Raw genomic sequence first — 13,391 nt, 5'->3', positions numbered from 1 at the left:
CTGAAGCCAAGAAAAGGGCTCTTTCTTGATCCAAGCAGCTTTCAAGCCATTGATTTGGGAGAATTGGTTTTGAAGAATCCAGCAGAAATACAGTCTGCATGGCATGGTGAGGCATCCCATTCTGATTTCTCCAGCAGCAGTGATGGGGGAGCGCAACTTTTAATTTCAAAAAGTTGACTTTTGAGACCAACGAAGGGGGTTGGCTTTTCAAAATGTGCATTCCTTGTTGTAATACACAAGTGTTCCGTTAATTGCAACAATTCTTCTGCCACAACTGCATCTTTCAGCAAAGATTCTTGAGAGGAGTGACGGATATATGTATCCTTGAGCACACCTCGCAAATGTGCAGAGGAACAGCTGTTGATCACAGTTCCCTCTAGCGTATGGCTCCCTCTTGTGCATTACAGTTTCAAGAAAAGTTGCCTCCTTTAACATTAAGGATTATTACACCAGGGTGAAAATGTCCATACCAGCATTCCTGCATTACAATGTGCTGTTGCTGGCTGGATTACATTAGGGATATCCAATCTAGAATAACCTGTGATTTAGTAATGCCATAAATATTTTGAATGCTTCTGACCTTCAGCTGCTTGAATGTTGAAATGGACCATCTGGCTGCATGGCCATTTCTTCTCTTCAGATTGCACATTTGAATAAAGTGGGCAACTCGAAAGGTCTCCCTCTTTTTATCAGTGCCCCACCCCCCTGGTGCTGGTATTTGGCAAGATGTGTGAAGTTTCTCTTAAGTATTGTGGAACATATCCATTGTGGAGGGTGGGAAGTAGATTGTTTCACTACAAATAGTCCTCAACTTACCCACAATTTGTTTGATTGTAGTTACAACAGCACTGAAAAAAGTGACTTATGACTGGTTTTCAGACTTAACGATCCTTGCAGCTTCCCCAGGGTCACATGATCAAAATTCGGGCACTTGGCCACTGCCATGTATTTATGACAGTTCCACTGTCCCCGGGTCATGTGATCAGCATTTGTAAACTTTCCATATGGCTTCCAACATGCAAAGTCAATTGGGGGAAGACAGATTTGGTTAACAGTTGCATGATTCACTTCACAACAACAGTGATTCGCTTAACAACTGTGGCCAAAAAGGTAGTAAAATGGGACAAGACACACTTAACAACTGCTTAGCAATGGAAATTTTGGGCTCAATTATGGTTGTAAGTCAAGGACTACCTGTAATAGACATTTGTCAAAGAATCTATCAGTCATTTCTAAGAACGCTGATGTACAATTGTCAAACTGCAAAAGATAGAATCAGCATGACTTAAAATACCATTTCCGTGAGTAATTAGACAGACTTTCTCTTCCTTTAAGAATCAGCAGCAAGTTGTAGCTCAAAGAGACACCAATGTCTTTATGAACCGATTATGTGTTGCTTGTTTCCACTTATTTAGTGACAACAGGCAACTTACCTCAGAATCTTTATAGAATATACCGGTATGTCTGCTTCCAGATAGCATTTTTATTGTGCAGTTGCGCTGCCTCATGTGTGGGACATTAGAACAAGTCCAGATAAAGTCATCTTCTGGTTATAAATATCTCTCTCCACCGAAAGCATTAATAAGCCAAAGAGTGATATTCTGTGACTTTTCACAGAAGGCTGAACTAAAGCCCTTTGGAAGCAATATGAGGGTGCCATCTTTAGTCTTGAAGCAACATATGGTGCATTTGTCATATTTTCCAGAAAAGAATGGTTTTAATAGAAGATACATGTAGCTCAGGGTTGAACTGTGGAGTTCCTGGTGCTCTCTGAGCCTGGTTGTTTGCTTGCAGTCATTCCACTATCTAAGTAGTATCGGTGCGTGTAGGGATGGGCTTTGCTCCCTATTTATATACAGTAGCTTGCCCTGCCAGGTTCCCAAACCAAGCTCAGAGAACACCAAGGATTCCTCAAAGATGGTTTTATTGGTTGTAGTCCATTCTGTTAGGCTTCACATACACTTAGGTTTTCCAGCAGAGGTTAACCCCTGTTTGAAGTCTACACAGTACTTGAGGAGGCCTCATCAAAGTGCTGAAATATATAGTCTTGGCTGGACTGAGCACAAAGTTGATTCTTGATGGACCCTTGAACATGTTGATGCCTATTTCTTGAGAACAAAAATAAAGAGGTTTGTTGTCTCTTTCAGGGATGTTGTTTAGTGTTCTCTGAGAGAAAAACCACGTTTGCCTCTTCGTATGAGTATAGAAGTAGTAATGTAATAATTGCACCAGTGATTTCTTCATCTTGTTCTCAGAATCAACTCTCTCCCCATTCTTGGGTTGCTTATATCTTTTGGTATCCAATTTTTATTTCTATTCATGCTGTATTTAATTTTCCTAGGTACCATAGGGCAACACAGAAACCATTTCCCCTTAAGCATTTTTGAAGACTTACAAGGAAATTTTAGAAATAGCTCAGGGTTGTGAACGAATACTCTTTCTTCCTCCTATTTTCCTTATTTTCATGCTTTAGGCAGGACTAGAACTCACAGTCTCCCAGTTTCTAGTCTGGAGTATTAACCACTGGATCAGACTGGTTCTCTTATGAATAAATCTTTTAGTTCCAATTTATTGGATCATGTATGTTATATAACATAGAAATTGTAGCCAATAGATAGTATTCAGATCTCTTTGTTGGTAATGCTATGCCTTGTATGAATCATTGCTCCATTTAGCTTAGTGTTTAGCAGTGTAGTTTTGACTAGCAGCTGCCCCAAGACCAGAAATATTCCCGAGGCAGCCTTTAGCCCAGTGTTAACCCTGTCTTCCTGAAGAAACAGTGTGCTACCAATACAAATCATCCTATCTCATAAGCTGGGAAAAACTGCATTTGCTCCCATGTCAACATATATGAGTAGAGTCTGCACCTCTTTGCCACTGTATAGTAGATCCGTGCAAAATGGCAGAGCAGTTGTGGACCTAGAAGAGAAACTGATTTGTTCTCTAGATATTCTAGGACAGGAATCTCCAAACATGGCAACTTAAAGACTTGTGGACTTCAAATCTCAGAATTCCTCTGCCAGAAATCTGAGAATTCTAGCCTGAGGAATTCTGGGAGTTGAAGTCCACAAATATTAAAGTTGCTAAGTTTGGAGACCTCTGTCCTAGAAGCACAGATGTAAAGGCAGCCCACACAAACCACAACTTTCTCTGTAAGCGACTGCCATATTCCCAAACAAATTTGAAACTTTACTCCTGGAACCAGGCCATTCAGGTTAGACAGGAAGCTAGCTTTCATCTTGATAGGTTTATCAGTGGCGCATGATGTTCCTTTGCCATTTCTGGAAATCATAATTCAGGAACGTTTTGAGGTCCTCTTCTGCAACAGATGTCAAGCAATGTAAAAGGTTTTCCTGAATCAGAAGAATGATCATTGTGGGCTACTAGATATGAAATTGCAGGATCCAATCTGGGTCGTTCACCAAAACCAGAACTTTAGTCTTCCGAGCTTTTGGATCGTTCTGGAGCCCATTCTCAGGGAACTTCTCTCTAGCAGAGGGTGTGCTACAGAGAAGTTCTATCGCATTCTGCTAGAGCAAGGGTAGGCAACCTTGGCTCTTTTATGACTCATGGACTTCAACTCCCAGAATTCCTGAGCCAGCCATGCTGAGGGGAAAGGGAGAGGTTTCCAAGCTGAGCCATGCTGGCTCAGGAATTCTGGGAGTTGAAGTCCATGAGTCATAAAAGAGCCAAGGTTGCCTACCCCTGTGCTAGAGAGAAGTTCCCTGAGGATGGGCTCCAGAACAACCCAAAAGCTCGGAAGACTAAATCTCTGGTCCCGGTGACTGACCCAGATTGGATCCTGCATCATTACCCTGGGACACGTGTATTTGCCTTCATTTCTGGGATAGGAAATTGTTGTATGCCAAATTAGGGGCATTAAGGGAACAACCATCTAATAGGCACTGTGTTGAAGAAGGTGGCTTTTGCTGAATGTATTTATTTGTTTATTAGGGAAATTTAGTTGCTGCCCATTTCGTATCCAACGACTCTAAAGGTAAACACCAGAGCTAACTGCTGGCAAACACAGAGTCTGGTATTTCGGTGTTCTCTGTATTCGCCAGGAGTTAGCTATGGGTTTCACCTCTAGAATCGTTGGATATGAGTTGGGCAGCAAATACGGTACATTTCCTTAATAAAGAAAGAATGCAGAGAGAGGCAAAAAGGTTCCCCTTGGCAGCTGCATATCTGAAATCCAACCTGACATTTTAAAACAGGATCAAAATAATGATATAGCAATATGGCACCTGCCAAGCAAAAGACCAGCAACCGTATTCGCAAGAGTTCCTCAGGACCTCACATAGACATGACAGGAAGTCTAAAATTGAGGCGGTGGGAGAGTGTGACTGCACCCTATACTTTATTGCTCAAAAAAAGGAGAAAAGTAGGGGTTAAAAAGCACCCTTGGGGCTAAAGGAGAATACTTTTTCACTATTTTGCTTTATTTTGCTTTATTTTGATGATTTGTGATCGATTGCATTCACCGTGGAGGCCATTTTGTCAGCAGGCAATTCTATCTTCAGCAACCATTTTGTAAAGGAATCCAAGGTGTGTTCTCAATACTTGGAATTTTTTTTAACTGGCCGTAAGTTTGCTTAGCCCTCTGCTGCCGAATATTTTTTTTTTCTTATTAGCACATTATTTTGCACACCTTTTCATCAAGAAAAACATCTTGTTCTTGATGGTTGTTATACCATCAACAAAAACATCTTGATGAAGGGATTTTCAAAGTCTGGCCCTTTATCTTTATCTGACAGTCAGATGAGTTTGCACACAACCAGTATTTTCTGTGCCAGTCAAGAGATCTGATCCACATGAATCAGTGTCCTGGGTAAATGAATGAAATTCTGCTCTGCAAGTTCTTAAAATGGAGAAAAGCAAAAGTCTGATGACAGTGAAAGCTACAGTCCAAATGTTTTGCCTTAGGAATTTAAATGGTTTGGGCCAGTCCTTGTCACACCCAGCGAGGAAACAAACATTTTGAACAAGCCAAGGGTCATTGAACAGAGGTGGATGTTTACTAGGAGCAGAACAGATAGGAAAGAGATAGAAAATTTCCTTTAGCAAGGAGCTTCTACTGGATACCCATTTCTGCACGTTCTACAGATCTTCTGCATTGCCCTCTTGGCATAACGGGAAAATGAATGGTCCCTATGCCCTTGAGCAAAACATGTGGTGTGCAGTTGTTGGGTGTAGAAGGTAGTGGTGCTTCCTATTTCAAAACGTTTTGGGGCTTCCAGTTTTTTATCTCTGAAACTTGCCAAGACTGCTTGAAAATCTTAGAGAATGTGGATGTTGCAACTATTCATGCTGTTTTCTTCACTATTCAGTGCTTGTCAGTTTAAAGTGGGGGAGGAAGCTTTTCTTTTCCATGTAATTGGGTGTTCAGTGGAATTGGTGCTGATCAACCTTCTGTTTAGTTTTTTCTCCAGCATTACTTAAGATTTGAGGGAAATACAAGCCTTCAAAAAGTAAAGCATTGCCTACAATATTACAAAATAATAAAGCACCACCTTCAAATGGAAGAAAATCAGCTTCCTCCAGACTTTGCTGCCAAAAAACATGTGTCACTTTTAATATTATTCCATAGCATTGAACTAAACAAATTGAAATATGAACAGGATTGTCTTGCTCTAATTTTTCCCCTGCGCCTTTGGCAAGCTGCTAGCTATATCCCTTTTCCTCTTAGTCTGCACAGCTTTTGATGCATCTTGCAAATTTGATGTTAAAACTACAGAGATAATAAAAAATGACATAAATGTTTTAAAGCTTCTATGAGAAACCTAGAATTCTTCACAATACTTTATTGCTCTTCTTTCTGTTTCAGCTCTGTACTACACAGAGAATGCCCTGACAAATGTGCAGGCTTCTCCTGAAATGAAGAACATTTACAAGACTCCATGAACTCTAATTCCAGTGTCACATCTAGAGTTTGATAGAAATGGCCCGGGATGCCAGATCTTCACGATTAATTAAAAAAGAGGAGATAAGCAAAAAGAAACCGAGTCCTGCTAAAAAGAAATCTTGCCAAGGAATAAAAGATGCCAAGAAACTGTCCTCAAAGAAAGAGTGTTCTACAAGCTGTAGAAAATTAACAGAAGACCAGAACGATGGCAAGAAAAAATCCCAAAGACGTAAACCTCCATTAAGTTCGCCATGCCGATTTCTTCGGAGCAGTGTAACCAAAGCCTTTTCTGGAACATCTTGGATGAATCTGGAATTAACTGATAATGTTCTCTTCCACAACCAGCCTCCTTTGAGCTACAGTGGCTTTTCCATGACTCTTCGCAGGAAACCATTTTCCCATAGGCTATTTCAAGTATCGACAATCACAAAAGCTAAGAAGAGTGGCCCCCAAAAAAGAGAAAAAGCCAGATCAGGAATTTCCTCTGCACTAGAGAGGAAAGAAGTTGAACAGACTACAAGAGCTTTTGCACGAGATTTAAACTTGAATAGTGAATTACCTTCTCCCAAAGGAGACATGGCTCCGTGTTCTCAGGAAGCAGGCTGGTCCTCTGTAGATGATAATCAAGCCAAAAAGAGAGGGATCATGCACCCCCCCAAAATTTCTGTTTCCAATAATGGTGTGACGGATAATTCCTGTAATTCAGGAATACTAGAAGAAGAACACAGATGTGAAGAATTCGTTTCCAGTGAGCAGACTCTGGAAAATGTGTTTACTAATACCTCAAATGAAATTTTGTCTGAGCCTCTTCTCCACCAATTACACCTTGACTTTGACACTACTTTAAGGGTACAAGATGATGAATTGGGAACATCTGTAGAAACATATGCAAAGAGTAACCTGAATTTATCTCCTGTCCCCCCAGAACATTTCTGTTCACACTCCTTTTCCATGTTGAGCCTTTCCTCAGAACAAGACCTAGCATTGCACAACAAAAGTCCAGAGACTTCTCTGGAGTCTCATTCCAAAACTGGACATAATATGGTGCTACATCCCTGTGAATCCGATGCTGCCGTTTTGATTACCTCTGAACTGATCTCAAAATTGCATCTGGAAGACCCCTGTGCGCTGTCGGAACCCTTGAACAAACCAGATGCTGAGCCTCTTATTGCAGAAGAAAAGTATTTGCCATGTGCCTCTGGATCAGAAGATTGCTTAAAGGAACCAGACCTTGTAGGAGACCCACCTATACCAGAGGACTTGGCGCTGGTGCCAAGCAATGAAACACTTGATTCTTCTTTCTACTATAGCTGTGAGCAACCAAACGAACAGTCAGTCTGTGAACAAATTTCTAGCATTTCTTTGAGTAATTTCACCTTGGATGACATTGAACGGACTCTTGAAAGAATTGCTGCAGAAACATTCACTTTAGATTCAGCCTCTGCACCCTTTAATCTAGAAAGAAAAACCACTATCCCGGTCAGCAGGGAGGTGTCTGAAGAAAGTTTTTCACAATCCCTTAATGCAAGGCTGAACTTGGGTACAGGAGAGGGGAAAGAGCAAAGGATAGTGCCACCTAACAACTCCATTTCCAGGCATTCGGATCCCTTGCCACAGCTGGGAAGAGATGGAAAAATCACAAACTATCCCCAGGACCCCAAGAAATGTAACACCAACTCAGTGATGGCATCTGAGCCCTTATCTTTTGAATCCATAAACGGAGGTTGCCTTGCCTCTTTGCAACCTGTGCTAGAAAAGAAAAAAAGAAGGCGCTGTGGAGTTTGTGAACCTTGCCTGCGGAAAACTAACTGTGAAGAGTGTAGCTGCTGTAGGAAACGCAAAACTAGCCACCGGATTTGTAAAAAGAGAAAATGTGAAGAACTGAAGAAGCCACCACCATCCCATCCACTCTCAAAGCAGCCTGCAGAGGTAAACAGATTTGTTTCGACATTGTTTGAATTATTGGAATATGATTTAAGTGTCCGGAATCCATCTGCCTTCAATGAGAGATAATGGTTGGATTTCTGATTGGATAAGGTACACTGAAATCAATCCACCTAAAGCAGGGCTGTCCAACCTTGGGCACTCTAAGGCCTGTGGATCTAACTCCCAGAATTCCCCAGCCAGCACATGGGCAAGATTGGACACCCTGACCTAAAGTTTTGCATGTGAATTCTGTTGCAGAGCAGGCATTAAGTAGAAGGCATTTCACATAATTTTTGAGCAATTACGAACAGATGTTTTAAAAGTGGTGGTCAGTTGAATCCCTTGTTAACAAATGTCATTCAAAATATACCTTGATATTTAATGTTGATTAATGTTGTGAAGGAGATGGTTAACACTCCACTCTCTATCCTGCGCTATTCTAATAATTCAATGGTGCTTTTGGATTTATTTCAGGATGGTAGTGCACTTCCAATATGGAGTGCATTCAGAAAAACCGATTGCCTGCATATCAAAACTGCTTTTCTGTTTCCTTTTACAACAGTTGTCTTTTATTTATTTATCTATCTATTTATTTATTTATTAAAATTTATAAACCGCCCCACTCCCGCAGGACTCCGGGTGGCTAACAATAAAAACACAATATAACTTAACAAGACAAACAATACAGTAACATTCATCCAGGGGTCAGATTTTATAAACCCCAGGCCTGCCGGAAAAGCCAGGTCTTAAGCAGCTTGCGGAAAACCAACAGGGTGGGAGCGGTCCTAATCTCCGGGGGGGGGGGCTGGTTCCAAGACATGGGTGCCATCACAGAGAAAGCCCTCCCCCGCGGTCCCGCCAAATGGCACTGCTTGGCCGAGGGGACCTGAAGGAGGCCCAGTCTGTGGGATCTAACCGGACAAAGGGAATATGAGGTAGTAGGCGATCTTGAAAATAGCCTGGCCCTGAGCCATATAGAGCTTTAAAGGTAATAACCAACACCTTGAATTGGACCCGGAGACCAATAGGCAACCAGTGCAGCTCGCGGAGGATAGGTGTAACGGTGTACCGAGGAACACCCGCTATCACTCGCGCGGCTGCATTCTGGACCAACTGTAGTCTCCGAATACTTTTCAAGGGTAGCCCCATGTAGAGCGCATTGCAGTAGTCCAGACGTGAGGTGACAAGGGCATGAGTGACTGTAAGGAGAGCCTCCCGGTCCAGGTAGGGTCGCAACTGGTGCAACAGACGAACTTGTGCAAAGGTCCTCCCAGCCACAGCCATCAAATGATGTTCTTACAACTGTCTTACAACAGTTCTCCTGTAGTCTTTTAGAGCAGGGCTCCATTGTCAAGTCTGTAGCTCCAGAGTAAGTGGAAAGAATCGTCCTATTATGCTTCCTTTTATTATCTATCCCAGGCATGTCAAACTCGCGACGTCACACAACGTTTTCCCCATTGCCGGCAATGGGATGGGCGCGGTTTTGGTTTGACGCATCCAGCCTGCAGGCGAGCAGTTTGACATGCCTGAACTATTCTGTTGGAATTGCAGGTAGTCCTCAACCTACAACCACAATTGAGTCCAAAGTTTCTGTTGCTAAGCAACACAGTTAAGTGAGTTTTGCCCCTTTTTATGACCTTTCCTGTCATCATTGTAAGTGAATCATTGTTAAGTTTGTTACAGGGTTGTTAAGTGAATCTGGCTTCCCCATTGACTTTGCTTGTCAGAAGGATGCAAAACTTGATCACGTGACTCCTGGAGACTGCAACCGTCATAAATACATGCCAGTTGCCAAGCATCTAATTTTTTTTTTTTATACAAGTTTTATTAATTTTTTAAATGTTTACATCCTAGTACTTTGGAAGCAGCGTGGTGATAGGGTAGTCAATAGTCCATTAACAAAATCATTCATATATATCTCGGGTTACATCAATAAAAGTTCCCTCTCTATTTCCCACAATTATTATATCATATTCATATTAATAGATTTCTAACTAAAGCTCAATCAATCAATACATTTGTGAATAACATTTTGGTTATACATATCCAAGTCCTGTTTTTAGGTTTTATTTAATTCCAATTAGCATATTCCAATTTAGCCTTTTATAACCAATGTTTAATCTTCGGATAACCTTAATTTCCCTCATTTCATTATAAGATAATTAACATAACTAAAATACACCTATTATTCCAGAAGTTTACCTTCTTACTTTATTGACAGATATATTCTGTTTCTCATTCTAGTAACTCCTCCATTTAGTAACAAAATACCTTTCATTGTCACAAATCTATTTCCATATAACAATTAAAGTTACAGTCTTAACAGTTAGTTTTAATTCCCATTATAAATCTAAATCCTAAATATTAAAGCAATCATTGTCTCTAAAAAGCTGCTTAACCCATAAGGTGGATTTCTAAATCCCATTTTAAATCTAACTCTGGCTTTCTATTTGTGCCTGACAGGATTCCATGCCAGTGCCTTTAAAACCTCAGATTGTTGTTTGAATCAAGGGAGAACTTTGATATTCAAACACTGACTTTAATTATAGTACCTGTAACTCCAAAAGCAAAAGGAATTGATGAACTACACGTTACATTGAGAACTTAGACAATTTAGATAACCAAACAACAATCACAACATCAGATATGACCTTTTATTTTACTCAGACAAAACTGCAAGAAGAAGAAGAGGACCAGACTGAACTGATGATTAACATCTCAAACCAAACACGGAGATTTGAACTATTAGGGCAACAACCTAATAACTACAAAGGGGCCAGTTCTTTTGAAAGACTGATAACTGGATGTTCTCAGTAGATTGTACGTGTTGTATAAAATCCTCTTTAATGTTGAATTGTTCCTCTTCTGTTATTTTTTGGCTTGTAGGTTGATCGGTTTGAGTCTGGGGTTCAATTTGTAGTTTTGTGAAAATGTCCTTGGCTTTCACTCCTGAGTTCAGTAGCTCAGTAGCTTCAAGGATTTTTTCAAGGATAAGTTTATAATTAAGTTGTGGATAGGGTTCCTCCATTTCCATGGTGATTAGAGATGGCCCTTTAGTGGAGGGTATGTTTAGTGAGAGTCAGCCATTGTCCACCTCCACACTTGTAAAAATAATTGTCACCACCCAGCTGTTTCTACTTCTTATCTTTTTTGATAATATGAAGGGCAAATCAAGGGAGTCAACAGACACAATTGAAAAAAAAAATCAGTTGGTATGCCAGGTTTTGCCAGAAGATGTCCCCATCAGACCACAAAATCTTTTCCCAGATGCCAAATAGCATTTTATTCAGTTAAAAAAACAGAAAAAAAAATATTTTCCAAAGTTAACAGTTAAAGAAGATGTTAAATCTCTATAGTAGGAAGTTTTGGGTATCCGCAAAAGCAAAAATCCAGTTATTTAGTTGGTGAGGTTAGTTGTTCTTTTCTTTTCTTTTGTTTCCAAAATTTAAATTCCCAAGTATGCAAACGCCGCTGTATTGAGAGTGGGGAAAAAAGTTTCAAGGAGCTTTCACAGGAATGTGGTAGGGAAAGAGAAAGGTAAATAAGAGTCTCACCCAAATCCTCCATGGTGCTTCGTTATGCTTAGTTGTTATTTTGGCTTTCGGCTGGTGCGACTTGATGATCGGCCATGTTGATGGCCGATCTTTTCTTCATCGGTCCTGAGGAGCTGCCTCGGATCAAACGGAAGGGCTACCGCCCTTCCGCGATCTAGCAAGGGTCCTCCCAAATGGTGGTCGCCCCTGCAGGGTGATTTTCAACCCTTTCCAGGGTCTTCTGATAAAGGGAAACTGAACAACGGAGAGAGGACTCTCCCAGCGCATCCGAAGGCGTCACAATTCGGAACCCGAAGCCCCAAGCATCCAAATTTTGATCATGTGTCCATGGGGATCATGATGGTTATAAGCGTGAATAATAGTTATAAATCATTTTTTCAGTGCCTTTGTATTTTCCAGTAGTAAATGAATGATTGTAAGGTGACAACTACTCATACAGTACCTTTTTTCCCCTCTCGCCTTAGTCTACATTTTCTGTTATACCCAGAAATGCAACTTTTCTATTGTATTACTGCAACCAATTCAAGGGTGGGAAATCTAGAGCAGACATGTCAAACACAAGGCCCGGGGGCCAGATGCAACCCGCGAAGTGGTTTCCTGTGGCCTGCAAAGCCATCCTGGAAACAGTGAGGGAACGGCCCCCGCTGCCTTGGCCCTGGCCCAGGCCGGCCGGGAGCCAATGCACAGTTTTGTGGTGGCCATCTATGCTGAAATGTATTCAGCTCCACAAGGCCATCCAGAAACAGCGAGGAACCAGCCTCTGTCGCATTGGCCCCGCCCCCTGGGTGCATGCTGGGGAGGTGTCACCCTTTGTGAGGAATGAAGAAATGCACCATGCCTTGGCACTTGCCCCTATCCCACCCCCTTCTGCCAGAGACCCTCAGATCTGTCCCACTCCTGCCCAGGCCCCCACAGGCCCCCTTGACGCGAACAATGTAGAGCTGGCCATGCCTACCCAGTAGGCCACACGCACTCCATCCATGCCCACCCAGTAGGCCACACCCACCCGGCCCCCCAAGGGCAACCGCAATGCTGAAGCGGCCCTCAATGAAATTGAGTTTGACACCCTGATCTAGAGCTTTCCATATGTTGCTGGACTACAAGTTCAGCTTACTGCACCATTGGCTTTTCCCCAGGTGATCAGCACCCCCTGGAAAGGCAGATGTTTCCCACCTTTTAATATTATTCTATGCTAAAAAAAACCCAACTCCTTGATTATTTCTGTTAATTAACAACCTGGTCCTCTGACATCATGATAATTTAGTCACCAGATTTTTTAAAAAAATAAATAAATAAAGTAAAACAATAAAATACCACATGATTTATACCTAGAACAAAATTATTTATTTGGTTTTAATTCCATCTTCATTGCTTTTATAACTCTCAAGACTATAATAATCCTGAAAAGTGGGAGAAAATATATGTAATTTCTGATTCTTTTTTCTGAAAAGGAGCAATGTAATGTTGTGGTTTGTCACAGTAAAAATAGCTCTCTTCAAATAGAAGGAGTTAATGTACTTTTGGGCTCCTTTAAGAGGGACTCAGATGTGATTCTGTGGCATATTGCAAGCCTGGGATATCTCAGAGATGTCAAACAGGGATCCAGGCTGCCTCTGAGTTTAGCCAGATGGTGGAGCTATAAGCAAATTGGGCAGACCAGCAGGAAGCATTTAGCCCAGACAATAATGTTAGAAGGGAAGCTGGTTTTAGTTTCTATTTCTAATTTATTTTACCTTTGCCAAACAGAACCTTGAATTTTTCTGTTCCCCGAGGCTCAATCCTGTATATCAAAAGAAGTTTCACAGCTGATCTAGGAGCCTGAAAGACTGGGAGCCTCCCTGAACTTTGATGTCGTTTAAATTTAATCTGAAGTATTTTGGTGGAAAAATATGCTCCTATATTGATATTAATCTTTTTATGTCTCAGCTGAGGAACTATTTTTTCCTCCTTGCATTTGAATAGGCTATTTAGCTGATAGGAAATGTAGACTTATTTGATTTTGAGCT

The 13,391-nt window shown here is 41.3% G+C and overlaps 1 protein-coding gene across 3 annotated transcripts in view; it reads left to right on the top strand.

The window, feature by feature from the left end:
- TET1 (tet methylcytosine dioxygenase 1) overlaps nt 1-13,391 on the top strand; it is a 117,834-nt gene that overhangs the window by 1,790 nt on the left and 102,653 nt on the right. For all 3 annotated transcript variants that reach the window (XM_039324619.1, XM_039324616.1, XM_039324615.1), the window contains exon 2: nt 5,828-7,834. In XM_039324619.1, coding sequence (XP_039180553.1) covers nt 5,942-7,834 — 1,893 coding nt within the window. In that variant the 5' untranslated portion in view covers nt 5,828-5,941. The remainder of the gene's footprint in view (nt 1-5,827; nt 7,835-13,391) is intronic.

This window comes from Crotalus tigris, unplaced genomic scaffold (genome assembly GCF_016545835.1).
Source record: "Crotalus tigris isolate CLP2741 ecotype Arizona unplaced genomic scaffold, ASM1654583v1 scf7180000024304.1987388, whole genome shotgun sequence".
Taxonomy (NCBI): domain Eukaryota; kingdom Metazoa; phylum Chordata; class Lepidosauria; order Squamata; family Viperidae; genus Crotalus; species Crotalus tigris.
Note: the sequence above shows the minus strand (reverse complement) of the source record. Positions and strands in the feature narration are given on the sequence as shown.